This window comes from Calidris pugnax, unplaced genomic scaffold, assembly GCF_001431845.1.
Source record: "Calidris pugnax isolate Ruff unplaced genomic scaffold, ASM143184v1 scaffold44, whole genome shotgun sequence".
NCBI classification, from domain to species: domain Eukaryota; kingdom Metazoa; phylum Chordata; class Aves; order Charadriiformes; family Scolopacidae; genus Calidris; species Calidris pugnax.
This window is the reverse complement of record NW_015094506.1, coordinates 48,624,492-48,651,416: the sequence shown is the minus strand read 5'-3', so window position 1 is coordinate 48,651,416 and position 26,925 is coordinate 48,624,492. Positions and strand designations below refer to the sequence as shown.

The 26,925-nt window shown below is 37.7% G+C and overlaps 1 protein-coding gene across 2 annotated transcripts in view; it reads left to right on the top strand.

The window, feature by feature from the left end:
* The window catches only part of CACNA2D1 (calcium channel, voltage-dependent, alpha 2/delta subunit 1), a 376,039-nt gene that overhangs the window by 23,388 nt on the left and 325,726 nt on the right, over positions 1-26,925 (top strand). For both annotated transcript variants that reach the window (XM_014963770.1, XM_014963769.1), the window contains exon 2: positions 1,370-1,486. In XM_014963770.1, the coding sequence (XP_014819256.1) occupies positions 1,370-1,486 (117 nt within the window). The remainder of the gene's footprint in view (positions 1-1,369; positions 1,487-26,925) is intronic.

Here is a 26,925-nt window from a genome sequence, read left to right as displayed (position 1 = left end):
TCATGATGAATTTTTAAGATAATTGTACCTCTGTGAAGAATCCAAGCCTATTCCAATTATTCAGTTACTGGTAGAAAGGAAAGACTGTACTTCTGAAGGAAGAAAAACCAAAACCCAACATGTGTTTTGAGATTCCAAAGTGATGAAAACCTATGACAGCTTACAAGACAGGCCTGACAAAAAATTGCAGCTATAACTGTAGTTGTCAGAAATTCGTTTGTGATAAATACCCATCAGCTACGAACATCAGAGCCGTATTTTGCTGAGGTTCTTTAAGGTCTCCATAGCTTTAACCCCAGAAACCTGGCGGGGCTGGTAGACTCAGTCTGCTCTGCAGTTTCTCTGTTCCTTTGCTGGATGGCAGCCAGAGCCTTAGTGCTGGACTCGCTCCTGCCTGTGCCTGGAATTGCTCCCCGGGAGACAGCGCAGCCCCCACCAGGCAGCGTTGCGGAGAGGCAGAGTACTTGAGTAAACTCAGGCCATCTGTTGGTTGCATAAATTAGTTTTCCCCATTTGCCCATCTAGCCATAAGGTATCCACTTCTTTTTTGATTTTTAGCCCTCCCTGCACCCCTCTCCCCCCCCTTCCCCCTCAAATAATGTGTTTTTTCTTTATTCAGTTCTAGTAGGACAGAGGTAGGCAAATTGATTTCTTCTTCTTTGCTTCTTGCTGTTGCTTGCATTTCATTGTAGTGGCTTTGTTTAACAAATCAAATTATCTCCTTTATATAAGCATTCTGCTTTGGAAACAGTTAATGGCTCCTCACCACAGATAACCTTTATTCATGAAGAGAAACACAATTATAGTTCCTATCCCCCTCTTTTTTCCCCTTCCTTTTTTCCCCATTTCAAACTTTTTTCTTTTCCCTTTTTTCTTCTTTATTTTTTCTTCCTCTTTTTTCCTCACGAGTACTAACACTATAATATGAGTAAATAGATAAGGGACAAAACTGATTACATTAGCATAAGTTAGGTGATTTTCTTCTAAACGGTATGTTTATTGTTCAGCATTCAAGGAAGAATTAAATTCAACAATAATTATTTTATTTCAACTTTTTTTTCATTTTAAAGAATCTCCATTTTACTTTTCTCTCATCACTCTATGGGAATTTAGCAGTTGAACAGTCCATCAGCAGAAGCAGTCAGTTTTGAAGATTTGTGAAAATGATTTTTAGTGGCACCTTCTACTTCTCAGACAAAAAGGTGAAGCATTTCTTTCACAAAGCGTGTTTGGATTTTCCTAGCCGTAGCCTTTCTGAAGCTTTCCTGTAAGAACAGAGGACATCTTGATGCCTGCTCTGTCAAGTCGCTTTGCTTATTTTGGATATCTGTTGCCATTTTTGATATATTTCCCATTTTTCCTCTTGCAGATTTATTTGAAAAACAGACATTTGTATACCGTAGAAGCCAACAACCCTCGTCAGCTAGTGGAAATTGCAGCCAGAGACATTGAAAAACTTCTGAGTAACAGATCTAAAGCCTTGGTGGTGAGTACGAATGGCTTAGGTTTTCTATTTATCATTAACAAAAAAAATAATTATTGAAACATGCTTTTATTGTTATTTTTGCTGTCTATGCAGTTATGGGCAGTGTCAGCCTGATGTGTACAGAACGTGACATGTAGATAGATGGCTCGTGACTTCGTGGTAGAAAATGAACTCATTTGTTCATTGGCATAGGGCAGATGCTTATAACATTGATGGACAGATTAGGAACCGTGGCCAAGTAACAAATCAAGTTATAAATAGATTGGAAAATATTCCTCTAAGTGACGCACATGAATGTTTATGACTTGAAGATCACTGTACTCCACAGTCAGTAGTGTTTCTTGGGGAAACAAGAAGTAGAGCTTTTTTTAATATGTGATTTAAAAATAATGGTGTCTTTGAAGTCACGATGTTCATTTTAGTATTGTTGCTAACTACATCTGTTGATATTTGGTCTCCCTCTTTTCAGTTATTCAGTCTTTCTTGATGGTAGCAACTAATTCTTCCCCTTCAACAAATGTAGCCATGTGTGAATCAGATTAATTTCCATATCTATTCTATTTCTGACTTGCTAATTTAATCTGTATTTCAATCATGTTTTGTATCATCAAAGTTAATGCTGAACTATTAGTGTGAACACCATGTTGCATTGTAACCTCACGATTCTCTATGCTTTAAATGAGAAGTAACTATTTCTTTAAAGTGTTTTTGCCAGCAATCCCTTTCTCTTCTATCATGTAAGATGCCAAACCTGGGTAATTTCTTCTTTTTCATTCCTCCTCACATCAGTCTGATTCATATGAGTTTAGAGTCAGAAGATATTGAGCAAACATGCACGGGGGGATCCAGATGAATTCATAAACATGCTTTTTACAGAGTGGAGCTATTAGAAATAGGCTTAAAGGATGTAACAGCAGGCTGGGATTCCCTGAGCAGTTACATATCCACATAGACTTGCAGATGAGTTTGGTCATGTCATTTAAAGTGAAAGAAAGAAAAAAGAGGGATTAATTCACCTAACTGTAGATATCTACTCAGCTGGTCGTCCTAAGCTCCCTTTTTGTTCAGTGGAACAAAACAGGCACTTCTCAGTCAGGACTGACCTGACATGTTCTGAATAAGACTTCAAAATGGGATGAACTACAGCCCAGAAGTACTGACTTCTCTCTTTCTTTATCAGGGGAGCCTCGATGTAAATGTCTATACTGGAGGTGTGTAAAGTTGGAGGAGATGAGTCCCACCCAAGCAGTCCTTTTATCAGTACAGTTTCACACAGCTAAAGAATCAGTCTGAGAGTGAAACTGCTGCTGCACGCTATCCTGAGGACTAACCTTCTTGTAGGCAGTGAGACTTTGCTTAGTCACTTTCCGTGCACAGGTACCACAGGAGGTACCCATTTCCCTGCCTTTTCTTCTTAGCAGGAGTTCACACTTTCAATTCCCATAGCTTCCATAAGACAAGGTACATCACTGTTATCTGTGGAAGCTTCTCTGCTTCAGTCAAATGAATGTAAAATAGATGCATTTTTTTTGTGTTTTCCTGTTTTAACTCAGTGGGCAGTTGTTTATGTAGCACTCCGTATTATTCTTATTGCAGAATATTATAAGTCATTTGCAGAACTTTGTGAACGCACCAGTTTTTCCCCCTATTTTCCCATCAACCTATACAGGTCTGATGCTTTTAAGTTATCACAGCCAAACCTTAGATTTTCTTGAGACTCAAAGTTAATCTATGTGTGTCTGTGGTGGTTTGATCTTAAAACTTTAAGAAAACTAAGTAAGCATCTCATGTTTACTTTAGAAAACATTCCAAAATAGTTGTCCTGTGAATATGAAGAAAGGTGCCTGCCTCATTTTAGGCAACCCCATGGTCACAGTTTGAAAAGGATAGTACAATTCAGTTCCCTGACATAGAAGATTAAAATAGGGAAAGGATGTTCCTTCAGTTTTTCCTTTTTTTTTTTTAAAAAGAAGTTTTATAGTTTTCAGAACTTCTCAGATAATTTTAAATGATCAAGTCAGTGCATCTTAAATGAAATTAAAAAGTCCTCCAGATGTATTAGTGGCTAAAGACTTACAACTTTAAAACCAATTTTATTATTTAGGTGGATGTGACTCATAATTTAATGCCTGAGGTTGCCATTACTGCCAGCGCTGCAGACAATGTAGAGTACCTGTTATTTTAAGCTGCATGCCATCATTTCAGGATGTGTATCAGCAAGACTTCTGCATGACATCTTTATTAATTGTGCCACTTCAGTGCAGAGTGAAATTCATCCCCCAAAAGGTGGAAAAAACTCCACACACACACTTCACACAACTGAATTTGATTTGCCATCCTTTAAATACTGACCAATGATGCTTCTCTTTAGTGTTGGAACATCTCTAAGTTGTTTTTTAAGTACTTTTTTTTTAATTGCCTGGAAATCACCAGAATTTACAAACATTAATTACATGACTACAACACATACCTAAGATTGCTTTTGCAGCCAAGTGACTGAAATGACCTATTGAAACATTCCTGTACTCAAGTCCAAGAAGGACAGAGCTGACTTACAGAAGTTGTCAGGTTTCAGATAGTTGCCTTGCCTAAACCTTCTGTGAACTTTGTACACTTTTAATGTCCTAATTATATATATATTCCTAATTTTATATGTATAAATATATATATATTTGGTAACCTACTGTGTTTTTTTTAAGCAAATGATATGTAATTTCTCTCTATATATCCTATTTTAGTTTTCTGCCTTTTTTTTTTTTTACTTTTTAAAAAAATATTTACATACATTTTAAAAATAAGAATTTATCAAAACTGTTTTCTTCAAAACAGCTTTTCAAGGGTGGTTGGTCATGGATGGTTCCTGAGAAAATTTACTTTTCCTTTTGTATCAAATGCTAGACACAGCCAAAGCCAATGTAAAAATGACTCAGTGTAGAATAGGCTTTTTAATATAACTTTCCTTGTTTGATTTAGCTTCTGATTTCTGATTCAGACATTTTTCTCAGCCATTATCAAGGTTAGCTGTTCTGGGGAGTTCTGTTGTTTCTGTAAAGACATGTATTTCTGATGTATATTCATGTACCCAGAGGGTTAGTCTGACTTAAAAAAAAAAAAAAAAAAAAAAAAAAAAAAGAGGAAAAGGCCTAAAAAGCATTACTTAAGGGGAAAAATACCCTTTAATTAGTCTTGGTCTGAGGCAGATCTCTTTGCTGACTCATATTCTGCATTCTTATTAATTTTGGATCACTTCATGTTGCTTTCTCTTGTGCTATCACCTGACCTTAAGAGCTCCTAACGGCTTAGATATTTATACTGGCTTTTCTATTTCTAGTTATCCCAGATTTATATGGGAGCTTTCAATTACTTCTGATTTTAAGCCTTCCTCTAGATTATTTTTATACACAGGAGACACTAATTTATTGTCTGCTGCATCTGAACTATTACTTTCTATTAAGAGAATTTCTTCATCTTCCATATGTATTTCTCTATCTTCTTTTTTCAGGCATTTTGTAAACTTTATGTAATGAAGCTGAATTATTTATCTGAAGTTTAGGTTTTCTTAAATCTACTGGGTCACATTTTCTCTGAAATCAGGAGTGGAACTGAATGGAACTGTTACTAATGACTGCACAGAGGGTTTTACCGTTGGGGCTAATATGACTCAAAGTGTTAATTAAGACCTGAATCCTGAAGAGACTATGATGCAAGAGGATCATACATCCTCCAGTGATGCCATGAGGAAGGTGCGAGTTAATGACATCAGCAGTGTCATTGTGCAGAGACTAGCATAACCCAGGGATGCCATGAGTTTCTCTAGGCATGCTACACAATCAATCTTCGGGCAAGGTTATAATAAGCAAATATTAGTGATGACTTTTCTAATAATAACTTGGCTTTGCCTGAGCTGCAAGAGCACCTTTAAATGAAAAATAACTCTTGTGTTCCAAATTAATATTGTGTTTTCATGTAACTTGGTGCTAGAAAATTACTTAGTGGTCCTGTACATTACACACAAAAGGCTTGAGTAATATGGAAAAGCTTTGTGATTACATTTCTGGTTTATATGAGGAAAGATTATGATGTAGATCTGGAAAAAGATGTCTTGAGCTGCAAGGAAAAAAGTCTATTTTAGTGTTTTTCAGGTATGTGAATTTTTGTTTGGGAGAAGCTTAGAAATGGTATCTCAAATAGATACCTAGCTGGGGAAGATGAAGGGGAAAGTCCTGACCTGAACTCAGAGGGCTTTCCTTGGTGGCTATTACTAGAAAATGTTGGACATAGAAGAAAAAGTTAGGATAAAAGGAAAAAGGAGAATCTTCTAGGAGAGTGTAGTGGAGGGAGAGAGTGGTATGAGTAGTAAGGAGAGATACAGGGAACAGCCTTATAGTCAAGGATGTGAAAGATTGTCTTGTAGTACAAATACTACAAATTGTCTTGTTGTTCAAATAGCGAACATTTCTTTTTTGGCTTACTATTGTTTTGTTTACTATTGTATATTTGCCTGGCCTAAAAGTACTGAACACACACTATTTCAATATTGTGGATTTTTCATATGAATATAATATAATTATAGAATCATAGAAGGTTTGGGTTGGAAAGGACCTTAAATATATAGTATGCAGATGGTCCTGTGAGGAGCAGGGAGTTGGATGTGACGATCCCTATGGATCACTTCCAACTTGAGATATTCTATGATTCTATGGTATTATGGGCAAGTTAATATTCTGTCTCTATGTAACTTGCTGAAAGGTGGTGTACAGATTGGCTGTGCTACTTTTACAACCTGCATTTCCAGGTGTGCAATGGAAGACGGGAGGTTTCTTGGAAAATGTATCCTACAGTAACTATATGCAAAAATTGCAAAGGTTCTTGGACATTTTTCAGGTACACAACCTTTCCAAGAATACCAACAAATGGTGTGCCTGGCCCATTAGGCAGTCTGGCACCTAAACTGATCATTTTCACTGGAGTTGTCCTCTTTTTTATAGTTCCCATCCTGTTCATCCCTGAGATAGCTTTCTGGAGCTATGTAGATCATGTTAATAGATCATAATCTTTCAGTTCAGACAGAAACTAAAAAAAAGCTTTTCTGTGTACAAGAAAGTGAGGATACTTGTGTTTGGAAGATACTATCACTTATTTTATGAGTATAATTAGAAAAGCTAAATAAAAAAACCTGACATCGTAATATCTTTGTAAAATACGATTTGAGAGCTTACAAATGTTTTCTCACTGGCTATATAAAAATAAACACTTTTAAATCCATTAACATGTGAGATGGACTCAATATAGATTTCTTTATTACTCATGTAATATGAATGATCTTAAGCTGTGCAAAGATCCTAACTCTTGTTGGCACACTTTAATATTTAAAATTCTAAATTTTGTTTTTCAGAGGGGTATATTTTATAAAGTCAGTGCTTTGCAAAAGGCTGCTCTGGGGTTTTGCTCTCTTTTCATGCATTGTGTCATGATAGAAATGAAGTATGACTTGTCTTACAGTAATATTTGGTCCAGTGCTGCACAGTAAACTGAAGGTGCAGCTTGGCTCTTGTGCAGTGTGAAGTCATTAGTTGTGCAGCCTTCGCCTTCCTCTGCCCATTCGAGCAGCCCATTACTCATCAGGTATTGGGGAACACACTTACTTTCCTACAGCAGGAAAATCTGCAGTTTTACCCTCTTGATCATTTTTGCTGTTATATTTCAACTGAAGAGAGTAAGCAAGGTTGGATTTCTTAGGTAACACAAAATTAAAGTTAAGAGAGAAAATGAGGAATAAAGAATGCTTACTAACACTTTTTGCAAGCACAGCATGCAGAAGATTTTGGAAATAGGATCAAAATGTCCTATTTCTTGCTTAGATAAGATCCCTTTCTGTATTCCTAAATTCTTTATCTGTTGGCTATGTGTTTGTGTAATACTTTGAGATGAATCCTACTTGTCCTCCTATGCAAAATTAGGAAGTAAGCATATTGTCCTGCAAATCTTCTTTTCCACAATGAGATATTTCTTTCTGGAAAGCCTCAGTGGCAGTAACATATTGTCAAACTCAGAGTTTGTTTATTAAAAAAATCCTGTTCCATTATTGCCCATATTCTAAGGTAACAGCTTAACCATTTGTAAAGAAAACACTCAAGGTCTACTAAAATACGTTTCACTAGAGAATGAGAGACATTCATATTTTCAAGGCCAAATTCCTACTTAATATTTCTTTGTTTATCTGTGGGGTTATTTTTTTTTGCTTTTAGCTATTAAACTCCTATAGTAAGGTGATTCAAGGGAAGGCACTTGTAAATGTGCTTGACTGCTTGGGCTACGTGTAGACAAAGCTGAGGTACCTGTAGGTTTGCACCGTATTGTCTAGATTTCTTCCGACATCTCAACCAGAGACATTGCATCTTCTTTCTAGCCTTTATGCCTTGGTTTCTCCTGAAAACAGAGGCAACTGAGTTTCCATGGAAACTGAGGCACAGATTGTGTGCTAGGAGACAGGTTCCCTCTACGTGCTGTTGGGAAGTGTCCAAGGTGCACAACTGTGTCTGTGAATGAGGAGCTCAGAATGTTTATCAGCTAGTTTAGATGCAATTTCAACACAGCTGTGCAAGTGTGTCCAGATCCCTTAGTATTTCCCTGCCCGCCTGAAATAAGGCTTCAGTGTCTCACAGTACAACTGGGAAGCTTAAATAAACATGTGTTATAACATATTTGGAGATTCCTGGGCAGAGATGCTCTGCACTTTAAAAAGGGTTGGGAGGTTTGCTGTAGCCTGAAAGACCTATAAAACTAAAATAAATTTCATAGGTGTGCTTGATACTATTGGTTTTTGGAAGGGGTCCAAAACTCTAGCTTGAGTTTTGTTTGGATGTCGAAAACGAACCTAACATCCTTGAAAACACTCTGGGTCCCCTACCTTCTGGTCTGCTAATCTGAAATTGCCTATACTAACAAGATATCTTTCCACTATTTAAAAATACTCTATGGATTAATTTAAGTTGTCCACACATTTAGCAGAACTTGCACTGGGCAGCATCTCTTGCTTTTGGGCTCTGTTGCAACTCAGCCACTGGTCTCCTGAACTCCGCTAGGAATTCCAAAGGAGCCTGAATAGCCACACCTGATAGTGGAGTCCACCACTTCTACATGCTAATCTAAAGATTAGAGCTAATCACTCTGCAAGGTCTTGGGTCAGATCTCTGAGCTGAAAATATCTGTGTATATATGTACAAATATATCTGGACCTGGACGCACTTGCACAAGTGTGTTGGGGTTGCATCTGAACTATATTCCAGATTGTGTACTGGAAATGCATATTTTTCCTGTTGTCTTCTAGTCTAAGATGTAAACAGACAAAACATCTGAGCAGAGGGAGGATCTGCAACTCGGTTCTTTTCCTTCCCATTTTGGTCCTCTGATCACAAGGTTAAAGTGCTCCAATCCATAGTATAACCTGTGCAAAATTCACATTTTGATGCTAACAATTTCCTTCCACCTTCATTGTCATCCCTTCGCATATGTTAAATCCATTTACTCTTATTCTCAGGCTGTGAGAGCCGGAGTCTTTGCCCTTTAACCTGAAAATTTGGTCTTTCTCTGGAGGTGTAGTTTAAGTTGAGGGCAATCTGTGATTCTGACTTCCCTCATTATTTTGCATATGATGACAGGGTAAATGGTGTGATTTTGTCATTAGAAGACACTGATGAACTAGATCTTGAGTTGATGGAGGCATCTGATGTTTCCCATTGTAATATCCCACAGAACCAACAGAGAAAGGGAGAAGCTTCAGTTTTACTTTTGAGTTGTGGTAGCGTCAAAAGTTTCATTAAGATAAAATAACTTTCCTTTCCTCTCTTTCCTAGCTGATTTTAACAACATAAGCGTTGTTAAGAACTGCTATTTTCTCTTTACTTCTGTTTTTTATTTTCAGGTGTAGCTACCATTTGACTCACTTGCCAGTCAGAGGCACTGTTAGACAGTTGTATTGGAAAGGCCTTGAGTTGGAAACATTCAAGGAAGGAAAAGAACTGTGGTTAGTCTCCCAGTAAACAACACTTTCGCACATTTTGTTAGGCATTTTTATAGGAGAAGCTGGCCATCATAAGGAAGCTGGCAATGGGCTTTGCATCCTGGGTTGTTTACCAAAAGAATTTCAGGTCTGACTTCTAAGAAGAGGAAGTCTACACTGATGGAAAAGAGCAAATTAACTAGAGTAAATTACTGTTCAGACAGATCACTTTCGTCTAGTTGTGTTTTTGTGCAGTGTACACAGGGTTTGTGTTATCAAATGTTCATTTTTGCTCTGGAATTGTTAGACTGTGGCTGTTTCTTCTCTGTAATATTTCAACATAATTTATCCTTCTAACTTTTCATTTCAGCTGTAGGTGGTTCTTGGGCTATAGGAAAAGATATTTAGTGAGAAGATTACACAAAGTGTGTACCAGCACCAGAAAACAAATGGCTTTATTTGTGCCAATATCCTACCAGGAAAATGTTGATGTTTTGGAAAAATACAATAAAATAAACTTTTCTCTGTATAAGGACTGTAATAACACATGTATACCATGTGTTTTTACATGCCAGTATGTCTTGATTCTTTAAATCTTTTCCATGATGTGTTTGGTAAAATTTTACAGAGCTAGTACTCTAGGTCTATTTATATGTTTACTTTTTATATCTCCATCAATTCTCTATGTACTGAGTAATTCACTGAGGTGGAAAATTTCTAAATTTTATTTCTGGATGCTCCCTGCAAGTTTTCAGAATAGACATTGTCATCTCCTTTTTGCAGCATTAGATTTAGACTTTGGTCCGTGACCAGAGCGGGTCCAAAAAACAGAAATAGCTGCTTCAGATATGGCAAGAACTTTGCTGATGAGTTTAAGACTGATACTGCACTTTTAAAACTCTGGAGAATTTGCACTAGGAAAAGGGTTTTATATATGCTTTTTTAGACTATAATACCGAGTCTGCTAGCCTGTATGAACTTTGCTCAAATCTCCAGATGTAAATGTAGCCTATTTTGAAAGTCAGCTGTAGTTGCTGAAACAAATGTGTTTTGGAATGACAGCTAGTGAGATGTGACACTTATGAAGTCAAACATTTGTCAACTTGTCCACGTCAGATGTTTGAATTTGTTTTTACTTGTCTTGCCTTGAGTCTTCTTTTATTAACCAAAATCCAGGTTATATAGATGCAACATTATGCCTCAGAGGATAGATTCACATAACTCACATACCTTACAAGGCATCATAAAAGTCTGGAAAAATAAATCAGAGGGCTTAAAATGAAAGTTCTTACAAATACTGCCTGTTTCCATGTTTTTTTCTTTCCACTGTTTACTTGATTTGGCTTCTGCAGAACTTGCATTCTTATTGACAGATAAAGAAGGGGTCATCCCTCCCACTTCCCATATCATCCTAGATAGCCATGAGCCATCATTTTGATTTTTGTGGACTTGAACTATATATAGTGCTGAAATGACATCTAGTACGTTAGCTTAGAGAGACACCTGCTGAATCTCTGTCCTGCTAGCACAGTGGATTGCAGTCAGAGCTGAGAAGTGTGCCTGAGATGCTAAAAGCTAAAAAGAGCTTGTGGCAAATAATATTATCAGATGACCACCTCCACAGTGTAACTTTTCTTTCTCTTGACACAGTAGATTGTCACTGATAGCATAGTTGCTTTGTTGTTTTCGCTTTTGGTAAGGAGAAAATTAAGGAGCACCAATAGCTCTAGCAATTCTTTCCCATTCAGTCCCCTTTAAATATTCATTGGAGCAAAATAAATGGCCGTGGCTAATTTTCCAGAGGTTGTGTTGTTGTTTCTTAAACTCCCTGTAGGGAATTCTTCATGCGTTTGTAACAAGCAAGTTCCTTTGTCTAGGTTTATGGATACTGAAATTTCATTTGTGAAAGATGTTCTGCAGGTGCACGGCCCCATTAAAGCAAGCATTATCATAAGCTGGAGGGTTGGTGTAGCAGCTGTGAAAGGTGAAATCTTGTTCCAAATAAGTCTTTTAGTTTCCTTTCGTTGTAAAGTAACTTTTTCAGAAACTCAGATTTAAAAAGAAAACAATGCAACCCAAACCTTTCTTGTTGCTTTTCTTGGATATGTCCCAGTTTTTGTCTCCAGGGCTTTGCTACCCTTCTTAGCTGAGGCTTACCCTCAGGCAGCTTCTTCTCCAGCAGATATTTTTGTTTTCCTTGTATGTGCTTCTGCCTGATAGGCAAACAGATCTATTTTCTTGCTTATTTCTTGGTCTGATGGCTTCCATTCAGATTGTCTGCCCAAGAAGCAAGAAACACATTGATGCATTTATCGGTGTGAGACTGTTTTTCACCGTGGCTAGTTGGAAATTTTACAGAAGAATGATTTTCCATGGTAAACCATGTATTTTTCAAAATTGCAATATTTCATGCTAGTAGTTTGCTCAGATTTGTCTAGCTTAATGGAATGTTACCTGTCTAAACAGACTCAAGAAGGATGTAGGAGTTCTTGAGCACAGGAACCCTAATGTTGTTTAACCAGCCCTCCCAAGACTCCTAATATTTCCTTCAGTCACTAAGTTTACTTTTTCAACTGCAGCAAAATTGAATTTTAAAATTTTAAAATCCTCTGTGAAATGCAAACTCCACTTGTTTGTGGAAATCTGCATTGACCTCTACTGAGAAGAACCAAATGTAGGTGGTGTTTTCAATAGTCCGAATTTGCACACGCAAGTTATACATAAATTGTTGTACAGTAATTGTGTGCTGTTTACAACTTTCAGAGCCTAGATTCTGCCTTTGTGAGACCTTTGACCCAGGTCTTGGATAATTTTGGGACTCTTTCCTGCATCTTCTCTTGTCTTTTGGTATCTTCTCCTTAAGAGCATTAATACTTGATTGTATGCACAATTCCAGTATTTGTCCCAGTGGAATGCTTTGTACCATTTTCTTCTCTTTTTCTGCGTTCCCCACATTAAAAGTTCAAATTAGACTGTGTTGCTACAGCATCCCACTGTCTCGTGTTGAATTGTTCACCCGCTTCACCTCGTAAATACTTTTCAGGGCATCTGTGTCCAAGACACAGTCACTGTTTTCTAAACACTCTATGAAATCTGTAAATTCCTGCTTCTATTTCTAGTGATACATTCAACTGTATAAAACCACATTGTCTTTGAATGAGACAATTTTAGCCTGTGTGTTGTAGACTACTCTGTATAATAGCTGTACAGTAAACAATAAGGAGGGTTTCTACAAAGTAGATTTTCCTACCATAGTCCACTTGGCACATGGGGTTTCCCCAAGTTTCCTTAACCAATAATGGCTTCCAGGAAATGGTGTTTCCCATACTTCTTAAAAGTCAAAGTTATAACAAAAACAATTACTTTTTTATAATAGACAGAATGCTTAAGTAATATAAACAGTTTTAAAAATTAAAAGTTTTTTTTATTTTTATTTATTTATATTTTAAAAAGACAACTCTTGAATTGCAACATTTTCAGTAAGAATTTTAAAGTTTTAGTAAGTTTTCAAAACCTTTGAATTATAATTCCATTCAGTTTGCATTTCAGAGGGCAGAAATAAAGCACAAAAACAGGTGAAAGATTAGATTATTTAAAGTTGAACACTTCCCAGTGGTTATGTACAAAATTGTCAAAGACTTTTAGAATCATAGAATGATTAGAGTTGGAGGGGACCGTAAAGATCACTGAGTTCCAACCCCCTGCCATGGGCAGAGACACCTCCCACCAGACCAGGTTGCTCAAAGCCCCATCCAGCCTGGCCTTGAACACCTCCAGGGATGGGGCCTCCACAACTTCCCTGGGCAACCTGTGCCAGTGTCTCACAACCCTCACAGTAAAGAATTTCTTTCTGGTATCTAATCTAAATCTTCCCTCTTCCAATTTAAAATCATTACCTCTCGTCCTTTTGGGTCTCCTGGCTTACCATGTCATTGCTCTGTGCTCATGGCAATGTTCACTTTGATAATCAGTGTGTAAAGTTGAAAAGAGATTTTTGGGACAAGGCAGAGATTTTATCAGGGAGCAGCAGAAAGAAGTATCTGATGTCCCCTCCGTTTTTCTGTGTCTTTTTCACGTATTCATCTTCCTTATTGCTCCTTTTCCTTCCTTCCCTTCTAGTAGGTATGTGGAAGGGAGAAATTACAGATTTATCAAGGCTCTGTTCAGCGTTGAATGGGGTTGGTGATACTTGCTGCTGTTTAAGTATATGGGAGAACTAACAAAATTTATTCATTAAAGCAGATTTGTGGTTTCCAGATTTGTGGTGCCAGTTACATTTATCACCAGTTTCAAGGTGCACAAAGATTTTTTTATTCCCTCTAGCAAAATATTGAGAAAATATAATTTTTTTTTTAGTGGGAGTGATAACTGAAGCCTGGGGGTACTCTATGGGGTAAGAGCACAGGAAAAGCCCTGCTGGGTTGAGGTGGCCTGTGCAGTCAGTATTCTCTCCTGATGTTGGCATGGGGTGATTCTGGGTAAGAAAAATATACAAACCCTGCCAGTATCCATGGTTCACTATGCATGTAATCCCTCTGTGTTCATAGCTTTTGGATTAGAAATTCCAAAGAGGACATCTCTGCCTGTTCCTTTCAGTATCTATTAGTGAATTTACCCATAAATTCTCCCAGCCCCTAACCTGCCTTTACAATGTGCCTCTATGACAGCCTTAACTTTCCTAGTCTCTCCTTGGTGCACTGTCTTACAGAGAATGCATAACTGCTTTATAGCAGCTACTTCCATCCCATTAATCATTTTACATAAGTTTTTGGAAGAGGAAAGGCTTAGGTACAGTGCAGGAGGTTCTTCTACCACGTCTTGGGTGCCTGCAGCATGCTCCAGGTACTCTTCTAGAACATAACTGGTAATAGAACAGAACAGAACAGAATGGAATGAAATGGAAAGGAATGGGGCATTCATCTTTCAGCATATGATTTCCCTAATTTCTTTTCTGACTTCAGATATAAATCTTTGGCAGGCCTACGATCAGAAAATCATGACAAAATGCTCGGATGCTGCAACCACATGTATGGTGGTAAGTGTTCAGACAAACACTTACCAACAAGTAAAATCAACAGTAAATTACTACCAGCCAGATAAAATATTTTAAATAAAAAAAATAAAGTAAATTCAGATCTAAATATATGTTATCCAAATCCAAAATGTTTTAATTATTTTTGGTGTATTTTTTTACTTTGGAAGATAAGTGTATTCAAATACTTTTTTTCCCCCTTTTTGTAAGGGATTCTGTTTTCTGAGTGTTATGGTAGCCATCTACAGCATGGACATAATGCTTATTGTATTATATAGCTGAGGTATCCTTAAATACACTGTGGGGCTGGATAACAGTATGGGTTCAGTACTATAACAAATTGTTTCCTGGAATGTACAAGTTTTTCCTCAAAAAATAAACCCTTTTTTTTTTTTGGTAACTTTGTGCCAGTGTTTCAGGTGTGCAGCTAATTGGGACCCTCAGGAAAGAATGCAGCTAAATCTGAGGCTCTTCCAAGTAAGCTTTAAAGGAATCAGATCAGCAGGGCTTAAACCCTTCGAAACAGCTTGCTGCAGAGCTAGTTGCAAAAGAAATACTGAATTTCTGTCTTCATGCAAGTATGAAGAAGGTCCAGGTAGCCTGTTCTCCTGGCATCATTCTTTCATAGGTTTTTCCCTCTTACCAGTTTAAGGTGTCCACCTGCCACCTTTATCACACCTTCTGGGCTTTCTAGTGGAATTTACATGTTAAAACTTTCCTTAAGAGAGTTCCTGTCAGCTTTCTTTGCAACATTGACTTTTGATGTAGTTGTTAGTACAAAAGGCAAAATTCCCCAGAAACCTAGCAATTGCCTTGCACCAGAAGTCTCTGTGGAAAAGCTCAAAAAGCTGGATATGCTGAAGGAAAGCAGTGTGATAAACTGTTTTGTGCTATTTCCTGAAGGTCTAAATTGGGTAATCTAACTTTCTGTGATCCATCTGTAAATTTGTTGATAAACAAATGTAAGCTTCACCTGCAAAGACCTTTATTTCCTGAAGGTCTAAATTGCAATTTCTAACTTTCTGTGATCCATCTGTAAATTTGTTGATAAACAAATGTAAGCTTCACCTGCAAAGACCTTTATTAATCAGTAGAGGCTGAGGAGCTTTGCATGTTTTCACCTGCAAAGACCTTTATTAATCAGTAGAGGCTGAGGAGCTTTGCATTTTTTTTATGTTTATCCTTTTGTTGGATTAGAAGAATTCCTTTGATAAGTAAACTTCAAGAAAACAAGGTGATGACACATTTTATGATGTGTCAATGTGATGAAAATATGGTTTCTTCAAAGCCCGAGGGCTGTCCAGGAACATTTTTCACTCCCTTTTATGCAGCTGCTTAGCAGATACAAATTGATGCTCTTCAATTGAATTCCTAAAGGGCTCAGATTTACTATATATTCGGATTTGATTTATGAACTCACATGGAGGTAGAAGTAGTCCCCAGTGGTCTCTCTACAAATATGTTTACATGTCTGTTCAGAGGGAAGGAGGCTCTCACTGCACTAGCTCCAAAGGCTGAAAAGTCTCCAAAGTATGCCTGGTTTTAACACACCCCACTGTCATGGTGGAATCAGAAACACAAAGTCACCTAGGTCCAAATCCTACCTTTTGCATATGGCCAAGAGGCGAGCACAGCTGAAGGACAGATATATATGTGCTGAACACGGGATGTCTTACAAAGACGCAACTGAAATCCTCTCTTTGGAGCATTGCCATTTAGGTCAATGTTGCAAGATGACACTTTAATTTTCTCGGGATCAGAGACTGAAATCTTCTAATTAAGATTTGTGTCTACAGCGATGTTGTGGGGTTTGGGTTCAATTTTGGTTTTTGTTTGTTTGGGTTGCATTTTTAGCTAACTTTTTCTTTTTCAATATGTTTGGAAGAAGATTCCCTACCTCAAATGGCTGTCTAGGAAACCAGGGATCTCAGATCAAATTTATCTTCAGCCTAAGAAGGTTTCTGTTTGTCTCCCACTCCCCAAAAGAGTGCTCTGATCACTTAATTACAAGGTAGACTGAATGGAAACACACTATTCTTCCTTGGTTATTCCTACATCCTACTAGGTTGAGCCACTGTGTGAGGAAAGGAGGATTCTTGGAGCCAGGAGGGAGGATAACACAGGAGGGCTTGGATCTTAGTTTTTATAACACTCAGCTAAATGAGAGTAAAATCTTTTCCCATTGGTCTTTCTATAAATTGAAACATCATCACCATCTTCTTTACATTGCAAGACAACTCAAAAAAGTACTGCAGCTGGTCAGAATGTGTGCTAGGCATGCCACCTCTGCATTAAGTACTGTGGATGGGTATTCGGAGTGTAAGTATCTGCTCTTGCACCTCTGCTAATGCCCAAAAATCAGACATACAGTTACCTAGGGAAGCCTCTGCTCAGATTCTCTGAATCTTTGATGCCAGCAAAGTTAATAGATAAGGTTTTTCCTACTTAGTGGTTTTTTGACTACATTCTCCTTAGTCTTGTTCTAGGCACTTAATTTCTATTTTTTTTTTTAATATGATTTTATTTTTGCCCTTTATAAATTATGTCTTTGGTACCTTCGAGACTGTATTTACAAAACTCTGCTAATATTTTGCAAATACAAAACCAGTCAGTTTGCTCTTCCAAATTGATGGACATGATCATTGTTAAACAAAATCACCATCAGTAGATGCAGAACACCAGTTCCTAAGGGAGGGAAATGAATCCACGAGTATGTTTCAACAGTTTATACTGGAATGTGACTGCCAGAGAAATTAACTTTTATTTAACATTACTTTTCAAAGTAAGTAAAAAACCTCAGTATTGATTTGGAAGTGGTCTCACAATTAGAAATCATTTAGAAGCCTCTGTAATAGTTGAATAGAGAATATAACACATTCAGACAAAGGGTGGTGATGTCTAGTTTTGCTATGAGAAAACACAATTTTTGTATAACACTTCTTTTATGGACTGTGCCTTCCATAGAAAAACAATTTGAATTCCTAGTGGTCTTTTAGGTGTTTTGGTTGGTTGGTTTGCTTTTGTTTGTTTGTTTGTTTGCTTGGTCTGTTGTGGGTTTTTTCTTTTTTTTTCCTTTCTTTTTTTTTTTTTTTTAGGCCAGCATCGAGTTCATTGCTTACTAAAAAGCAATGCATTGTGTGAATTTTTAAAACCTTGCTTATGTTTAGTTAATAGTGACATCATTGACCTATTTCAAGTTTGTCATTTTTTAATAACAAGAGAAGTTCTGCCAGTCTTGGGGTTCAGTGGACCCTGAGAAAAAGATTGCTTTTTTTTTATAGAATTGTTTGGGGATTTAATGTATTTTCAATTCACTATTTCTTATTAAAACTTCAATCACCCACCACTTGATTGTAATTAAAACTGCCCCTAGGCAGTAAATTTTCCTCCATGCAAATGTGACAGGTATAATTATGGAAAATGTAATTGTTCATATATTGCTACTTTTCATGTGATGTTAAAATAATTGATGAAGTAATTAGATTTTTTTTTTCCCCTTTAAACACTAAAACAAAACAGAACAACAGAGTTTGTTCTTTTCCTTGAACCTGGGTCCATAATGCACCCTCCTGACTCCATGAAATCTGAAATTCTCTCCAGACCAAAGACAGGCAGTTGCTGATTTGTGCCCTATTGAATGAGTACATGGGACAATGTTTCTGTGCAGTGTGGACTTACTATGGCAGGCAGGATGAAGAATGGCAAAGGGAGCTGGGTTCCTGTCCTGGGGTAACGTGGTCAGTACAGTGTTCAGTGGCTTGTACAAGGATGGGACTATGGTGTTTCTCAATTAACATCTTCATTACATCCAGCTCTGACATTGCTAAGGAAGATTATGGATTTCTTTACATGTAGTTAACAAACCTGAAATGCATCGGTGGTTATGTGTAAGAGTGTTTCCTCAGACATTTCTGTGGTGTGACCTGTTAACAGATCTCAGCAGGTTGCACATTCATTATGAAGGGGATTTTTGCACCCCCGCCAAATAGCTAGCAGAGAGCACTTGCCAAAACCCAAAAGATCACAAAGATGCTTTAGGTCTTGCTCTCTTGTATGGAAAAGCCTTACATAACGCTTCAGCTTCAATTTTGGCTTGCATGCTGGCTATGGCCGGGATTCTTCTCCTTTCCTCTTTATGCTGTCTCCAAATTGGTTTGTGTTACAGCAGCAGTGACTCACTGATGCTCAGTCCAGTGTAAAGTACTAAACAGACAGCCTCTGCTGCTAAATTCAGTGGCTATTCCCCAAGTACCTCGTCTGAGTCAGAGCACCGTGGAGCAACAATTTCGTTTTTGCTGGATGTGTTTGGGCGGATGGTGCAGGAGTGGGCGGCTGTAACACTCTTGTTGCTGAGCAGGCAGTGAGCAATCCCCCTTGACGTTTGTTCTGCCTTCTTTTTTTTTTTTTCCCTCTCTTTTTTTTTTTTTTTTTAAAAGGGTTTACATGTATTCTGGAGTTGTCAGGATATATTTATCTTTAACGGGGTCTTTAAAAAAATTAATGTGAACCAACAGAAAAGGCTAGAGGAGCATGTTTATCTGTTCCCAAGGTGATAAAAGCAGATTGAGTTGAAATCCTAGGGATGAATATTTTCAGGTAGATTTCAAATAAAATCAGCCTTTAACAACATAGAAGATAGTGACGTGTGTAAACCATGCGGGCCCACCAGGCACTTCCTCGACGTTTCCAAACCAGGTTCTTTTCCACAGCTTTCATGAGGTGTCTGACTTCCCACTGGGTCAGCAGAGGAATCCTCCCCTCCCAGCCCCTCAACTATCCTCTTTTTTCCTTCTGTCCCTCAAAGTCCATACACATTGCAATGGCTCTATGCCAGGAGAAGTAATAGCTGGAGAGCATTTTAAGGACATTCCTTTCATGACCAATGGAGGGGCATGGAAGTTAAAGGCCTGGTCCATGGCATTTTGCAATTCTAGGAAGACCATTTCATTTCATGACACATTTCATGGGCTTCAAGTCCTTGTAAAAAGAGGGTTGTGTATCTAAATGTAGTCCTGTCTTCTTACATGTGCTGAAACCTTCAAAAATGCTAGGTGTAAATATGTGTGCGTAATGAACATACACTGTAGTAACTTCAAATTGAAGGCTATAATCTGAAAAAGTTTTCATTAAGAATATATTAATGATTTTTCTGCACAAGTAGAAATCTAAATGGTGCAATTTTACCTTCAATTGTAATTTTCCACAGATAATCATTGCTGTATTGTAGGTAAAGCTTATGGCTGCAGGCATGTTCCTGATTTTGTGCAGAATTAAGCATGGATTTAGCATTAAGCATGTAATAGTATTTTCAGGACCTAAACTAGTTCAGAATTGCATTTATACATGTATATACCGGTGTGTGTGTGTATATATATATATGTATAAAACACATTCTTTAGAACAGGTTTGAGCTTTGGAGGCTTGCATAAATTGCTCTAAAAGGCTTATCAACTTCAGGCTTTTCTACTCTTAGCCACATCACAAGACAATATTGTGCTTCTTTTTTCTTTTTTGTTTTTTCTTTTTCATCGGGACTCTGGATAGCTTCATGAATTATTAGCAAAATTCTTGGTTATGCTGTTTAAATGAAATATTTCTGTTAAGATATCTCAGTTGTGGTCTTAGCTACAACTGCAGCTGCATCAGCTATTGGCCACGGGTTAGAACTTGTAGGAAGGACATGAAGTGGCAGAGATGTGGGAACGACACGAACTTCTGCAGGATGCTTGACTACATGCTCTGATTTATTATTTAGCTGTGAGCTGTGTTCAGTTCAGCAGGGGAGCTTTTCTTCCTGCAGTTCCATTGAGATCTCTGTGTGTCAAGTTACTCCTGTGAAGTGACTTGGACATTGTTCCTACTCGCAGGGTACTACTGCATGCTTTCAACAGGATGTATTTTCACAGTGGCCTCAATGCCTAGAAAAAACTATTTTACACTTGTTTCTGTGCTCTCTGATACACAGCATGGTCACACAAACATTATTCTGCTAATTTCTTCTGTACTGGCATTTGGCAGCCTGGAAACTACAGAATTCCATTCCATTATATGGAATTAAAATAATGGTAGTAGATAGCTGCATAACTAGAAGATCTCTTACCACATCAGAGTAAACTCCCATGTTTTCAAATTGCATCTAAGCTCAGCAAAGGTTTCTGGTATCTTTTTGATGTGTTTGTGTAAGGATCAGGCAAGCGAGTGGGGAAGGTGATAAATGTTGATGGAAACAAGTTTTCATGTAGTTCCTGTAAGCAGGGTGTTTGGATGGAGCAATGTTTATATCAACATGTACTAGGGGAATTTCTGCATCTACAAAAGTCTCCTATGTTATGAATTAAAAACTTTAATAGTAATTTAACTAAATCTGGAAGCCACTTAATGTAAGGGAAAACACTGCAGTTTTAAGAAGGTTAGACATAGAAATACAAAATTTAAAAAGTATTGAAGTTAGTTTCTTTTTGATCTGCAGTGAGAATCGTTTCAATAATAACGGAATAAAAGTCTAGGCTCTGATATTTTTCAAAGCAATTTTTTTATCCGCATTTGTAATGACTGCGATAAAAATGGAGCACTCCAGTAAAAGCCACTGGGAAACATTTGTGATCAGCAAATAAATTCCACAGGCAAGGGCTTGGCAATTGCTTAGAAACTGTCTGTAGTTGCTTCCTCAGCTCCACAAGCAGTTTTGTGAGGAAGTATTTCAGAGCAGCCCACAGCGTATTAAAGGCAGGGGACTCAGATAACCCCAGATAGGTCAAAGATAGGAGGATTACAGACACTTTTCAATTTTTCACAGGTTTTCAAAATGAAGACTGTGTGTCAGCTGTGTCAGTACTTGTGCTCCCGCTGAACCATTGCTGTGTCGTGGAGTCCAAGTGAACTGTGTGTCATATATATATTGCCTCTGTGGTACATTTACAGCTGCATACAAGAAAGTATAAATCCCTGACAAGCCATGCCAGTAACAGGTTCATTTTTATAGCGTTCCCCCTGAGTGAGCCTTGAGGTCACTTTGTTTATACTATCTATTACATACTGAATACAAAATTGAAAAAAACCCAGTGGAATAGGATTTTTTTTGCTTAAATTAAACTTTATAAAACAAAGTTGTCTAAGTCTAGGGTGGGAGTGTAGGCTTCCTCTGGCGTTGCGGGAAAATAGGCACTGACAGGGTAGAGTGGAAGATTCATTCTCTCAATCCCTTCAGTGCTATTTCCTCTTCTGCAACAGAAAAAAAATATGATCCATTTAAATTTCATCTACCTTGTGGATTGCAGTGACCTGCAACCTTTTTCCACCACCTGAAAGCCATTATTCTCTTTGAAAAGCTCAAGCTCCGATATGTTCAAGTATAAATACAAATTCTTTCATATATTTGACAGATTTTCCAAATTGACAAACATTTAAAAATGGAACATTACAAATAGCAGGCTGCTGTCTGACCTGCAAAATACACTACTAGTTTTCATTAGTATCTTGACAGGTAGTGGACATCATTTATATCTGTGTCACCTCCCTAGGCTCAATAGTTTTCCAGAATTATAATTTCCCCTATCAATTGAGAATCAAAGCTGTAAAATCCTGTCCATTGGATATCAGTTTTGTCACTGGCAGAACCAAAGGAAGCATTCTCTCATGTCCTTTCTCGCTGACTAATAAAGATGGTGCCAATTACAATGGATCAGGGTTTCATCTGTTGTTGACTCGAGTGATCTACTTACGTGTAGGCCTGTCTCAAAAATCTTTTATGATGAGACCTTTGGATTTCCTGGGAGTATTTTTTGTATTTATTTATATGAAATTAACCATTTGAGGTGAATTTAGGAGACTGAAAAAGGTGGCTCAAATCTGGTCATCTTCTCTGTAAGCTGCCAAAGTGTCAAAGAATGATGAAGAACAGGGAGGCTGATTTCACAGAACAGGGTTTTATTCTGAAATCCCCTGCACATCGTTTTCAGGGAAACTTCATGTAAGAAAGTTCACTTGCAGAGGTTGAAAAGAAGGGCCAAAAGCCATTTACCAAGATGGAACAGTTAGATATGCAGAAGTCACAGAATGGGATTTTTAAAGCTCAGAAGAAAATTCAACCCCTAATGTCCTCATTTTCAGCTGGAGGATGGCATCCAAGCTCTTCCTATGCTTGTGTGTATATCACCAGATGTTTATCTTCAGAATCACAAATCTTAGAAATCCAACTCAAGCTGCCTCCCAGTAAACAGTCCTTGTCCCAAAGCATGGAGAGTTTATTTCCATATTGGAAATATTAACAACTTGCAGCAATTTGCAATTGCTTGTTAATTAAGCGCATGGAGCCACTGGATGTATCGTAAACCACTGGTAACTACATGTGGCACGTGTTATCATTCAAGAGACAGGGTTAGCTCCTGCTGAGGATTTTGATTTTCAATCCCTCTCTGACGTTGACTTGTTTCACCGTGTGGGCAGAGCAGGGAAACATATTGAACAGATGTTTGGGTCTGAAAAGGCAACAGACAACCAGACAACAAAAACGCGCACACAAACACAAGCAAGGAGTATTCAGCAGGGATTCAGCTATTTGAATTGGATGGAATGAAAACATCCACAGGGCAACCACAGCAACAACTACATCATATTTAAGGGAAGGGAAAAAAAAAAAAAAAAAGAAGTAGATTCTGCAGGATCTGCCTGCATGATGGGAACTTAGCTAATAGCAAATCAAGCTCTTTTAATGTGCCATGGGCCATCAGGCTATGGCAGAGACGAAGGAAATTTGAGAAGGCTGCGCTGCCATACACTAATTGATTTGCACGTCAGACCCTGAGGAGTTGCTCTTGAGGCCATGTTCTGGAAGCTGAAAAAAATGTATCCATGCAAATTGTGAGTGTCCTCAGATGAAGGTGAAAAAAGTGAAAAAGAAAAAAAAAAGTTTGTAAAGGACAGGCTTAATAAGTAGCAAATGAGTTGTAAATTAGCTGACATTTTAATGTTTTTGTCCCTCTCCCTGTTAGCCAGGCTGTGATTGCTATCTCCCTGTGAGCTGGATGTGCTGTGCTGCACTGTGACACCTGGAGATTGGTCAGACTGCCCCAAATTAGCCTAAGGGACATCATGTCATCCTTCTTGTTTAGAGGTAGGGGAGGGAGGATTGATCTCCATGTTCAAAACCAGAGCAAAGCAAGTATTTTTAGCCGATTCTTTTCCCTGGTGTTTTTCTCTCTGTTTTTCTTTCTTTTTCTTCTTTTCTTTTTTTGGAGGATCTGTGTTTTTTTTTTCCTCTGGCGCCTCTGATAAAACACAAATGGATATTCTCCAGCCTGAGGACTGTACTTCTGTCCTACACCATTTGTATTTTTCAGATTGCTCAAAATTACTTTACAGAGTGGATATGAGGAAAAATGAAGTTAATATTGTCATTTGGATGTTTCTCTTTATTTTAGGGAATAGAGAGGAGAAATGTCATGTTCCCCTGAATGTGGACATGCGTTTTCTTTTTTTTTTAATGAGCTTATAAAATGGTGTGTTGTAGAGGAGGAACAATGCTGTTCACTCCTGTGAAAATGACATTGAACGATTTCTGTGGTTTCTGAAAGCCCTTAATACCACAAGCTGCTAATTGATTTAAAAAAAAAAAAAAATCAAAGTTGTTAACACTGCAGCAATCCATGTTTACTTTTCTCAATTTTAAATAAAAGTGAAAGCCCTGAATGTTGCTTAATTGAAGCAAATACCTGGGTTCTGGGAAAAACCAGGCCTTTACAACACCAGAGACCTTCAGGTAATTTGTTTACCTTCTGTTCAGGGGAGTCAAGGAGCAGCATTATCATTAAAAGGATGAAATACACTCAGACAACTGAAACAACAGTAAGATGCTAATTAAAGAAATTACAGAAAAATATCATGCTGTGTGCTTTTGTTCTAGAGAGGAATTTAACCTGTAGTGTTTTTTACAAAAGTAAAAGTCACACAAGAGATGTATTTTGTTAACATCGGAGCTTAGTAAATAGAGAATTGTATTGCAGAATGACAGAACACCTGATCCTTACACAACGGTGGCTTTATATATCGACGTCAATTTAAATACAATTAAAATTTCCCTCAGGGGTGTCATGGTTTAGGCAAACTGCTGTAAAGGGAGAGAAGATACACAAAAGAGAATCCAGAAACATGGACTGGAAACGAAAAAGAAGAAACTACAAAAAAAAGGAGATAAAGAGCAGAGGTGGATTCAGGTAGAAGCAACAGTTAATTGGTGTGTAAGGAGAGCAAGATGAAACCTGAAAGAGGCTAGATCAATCCAAAAAGATGAAAGAAAAAGAAGAAAACACAGTAGAAATTGATTATTTTTTCCATATTCATTTGATCCTTGTGTTCTGTCTTTTATAATTGATCAGTAAATGATTCTTTATTAACTCTTCACTACAGGTATAAAGATTTTATGATCAGGTTTGGGATCTTGAGCTTGGAAAAAAAGCAGACTCAGGGCTGTGTCCATAAATCTTAGCAAGATGGGCTTGAGATGGGTGAGAACAGACTACAAATTAATTTTCGTTGTGGCATAGGGGAGAGTACTTAGTGATGGTTTTCCTGCAGAATAACAACCAAGGGATTTCTGAAGTCTGCAGAACAGAATGTGTGAACAGCTACAGGGAACAGTTGAAAACCTGGTATTGACAAACTGGCACCCTAATAAATTATGCTCTGCACATCAGAAAGACAAGGGGGCACATAACATGCTGAATGACCTGACTCATGTAGCCTTCACAGAGGAGAATGGAAGTATCAGGAAATAGTGTGTTTTCTGTTGGCATAGAGTAGGTATTCTCTGTATTGCCATTTCTCAGTTAAAAATTGAGGAAGAAACTTAGGTTTATACCCTGTAGATTATGAATTTTTTATTTAGTCCACCATAATTTAATAAGACTAAACACTAAGTCTAAATGAATGCATTCCGAACACAGACCAAAACCTAAATCTGTCATGAAAAGAGCCAGCAGAAGCGTCATGGCAGTACTAAATTGTAGAACAGTAGATCTCATTAACAGTGAATGAGCTTTTTGCACATTAATGGGTTTTTGACTCCTTTAACAACAGACATCAGACACCCAGCAAGCTCTTTCTTTCAGTAAACATATTTTGAAGAGGATGCATGTTTTGAAGAGGCAAGAATTAGTAAGAATTGGAAGCCTGATTTGCCATCCACTAGGCAGGACCTTTATAAACTCCTCTCTACTATAGCTTATACAAAGGCTGTGGTAACAGAAACAAAAATATTGCTTTAAATCCTGTCTTGGCTTATCTGGATTTTGTGACTTACTAAAAGCTAGTAACTCATTCAAAGCCGAGAAAGTCACTACTAGAAAAAGCAATAAAATATTAAACATCATAGTCTCTTATTGATTTCTGAAGCAAGGACTGATGATATAAGGCTTCATCTCCTACAGATAAATGTTACTGTGATTTGATATTTCATAACAGTGGGCATATTTGTCCCTCAAGGGAGAGTGTATTGTAGGGAAACATAATTACTCTGACTCATTTCTTGCATTCACTTTTTTTCTGAATTTGGGGAAACAAAAGGTCTTGATTGGTTCAGAGCTGAAGTCAAAAATATGTCAGGAAATTTGAAATATAGAAACACAGAAATATGTTAACAATGTTATGGACACACAAACCACCAAAAATTGTCAGTGCAAATTCCAGTAAGGCTTATGTCTAGTTTACCTTTATTATTTACAAAATTGGTTTCAGAAGTTTTGGTTTTCTGCAATTTTGTGAAAGCAGACATTACTTCACGTCAGGCTGAACTACTTGTGCTCGCAAATCAGTGGAATTTCCAACCTTTATTATTTACAAAATTGGTTTCAGAAATTTTAGTTTTCTGCAATTTTGTGAAAGACATTACTTTACGTCAGGCTGAACTACTTGTGCTCACAAATCAGTGGAATTTCCGTAACTAGATATGATTTGTTTCACTGAACAGTAGGGATATTTAGTGAACATGAACACAAACATGTTCTGTATATGCTGTTTCAATGCCCATTGAATGCCCACGTAGTGGGATTTCTGCTTCAGTCTGTTCCTTATGATTAGCTGAATAACATTTCTTGCTGAGGTTCAGGATTTAGAGCATCTATGCCAATGGAGAGCCTCAATTCCTAGGGAGATTAGGCCCATTGATCACACTTTCTTGTAAAGAAAGTCTGGTTTCTGTGATACTGATGTTGGCACGTCAGCAAGTTTTCTACACGAACTTTGCAAGCAGCCTTTTCTGCATGATTCATTTGGTCCAGATTAGATACCTACCTGTATCACCAGAGCAGAGTAGAGGGACAGAATCACTTCCCTCAAACTGCTGGCCGGGCTTCGTGTGATGGAGCCCAAGATACAGTTGGCCTCCTAGGCTGTGAGCTCTCATTGCCAGCT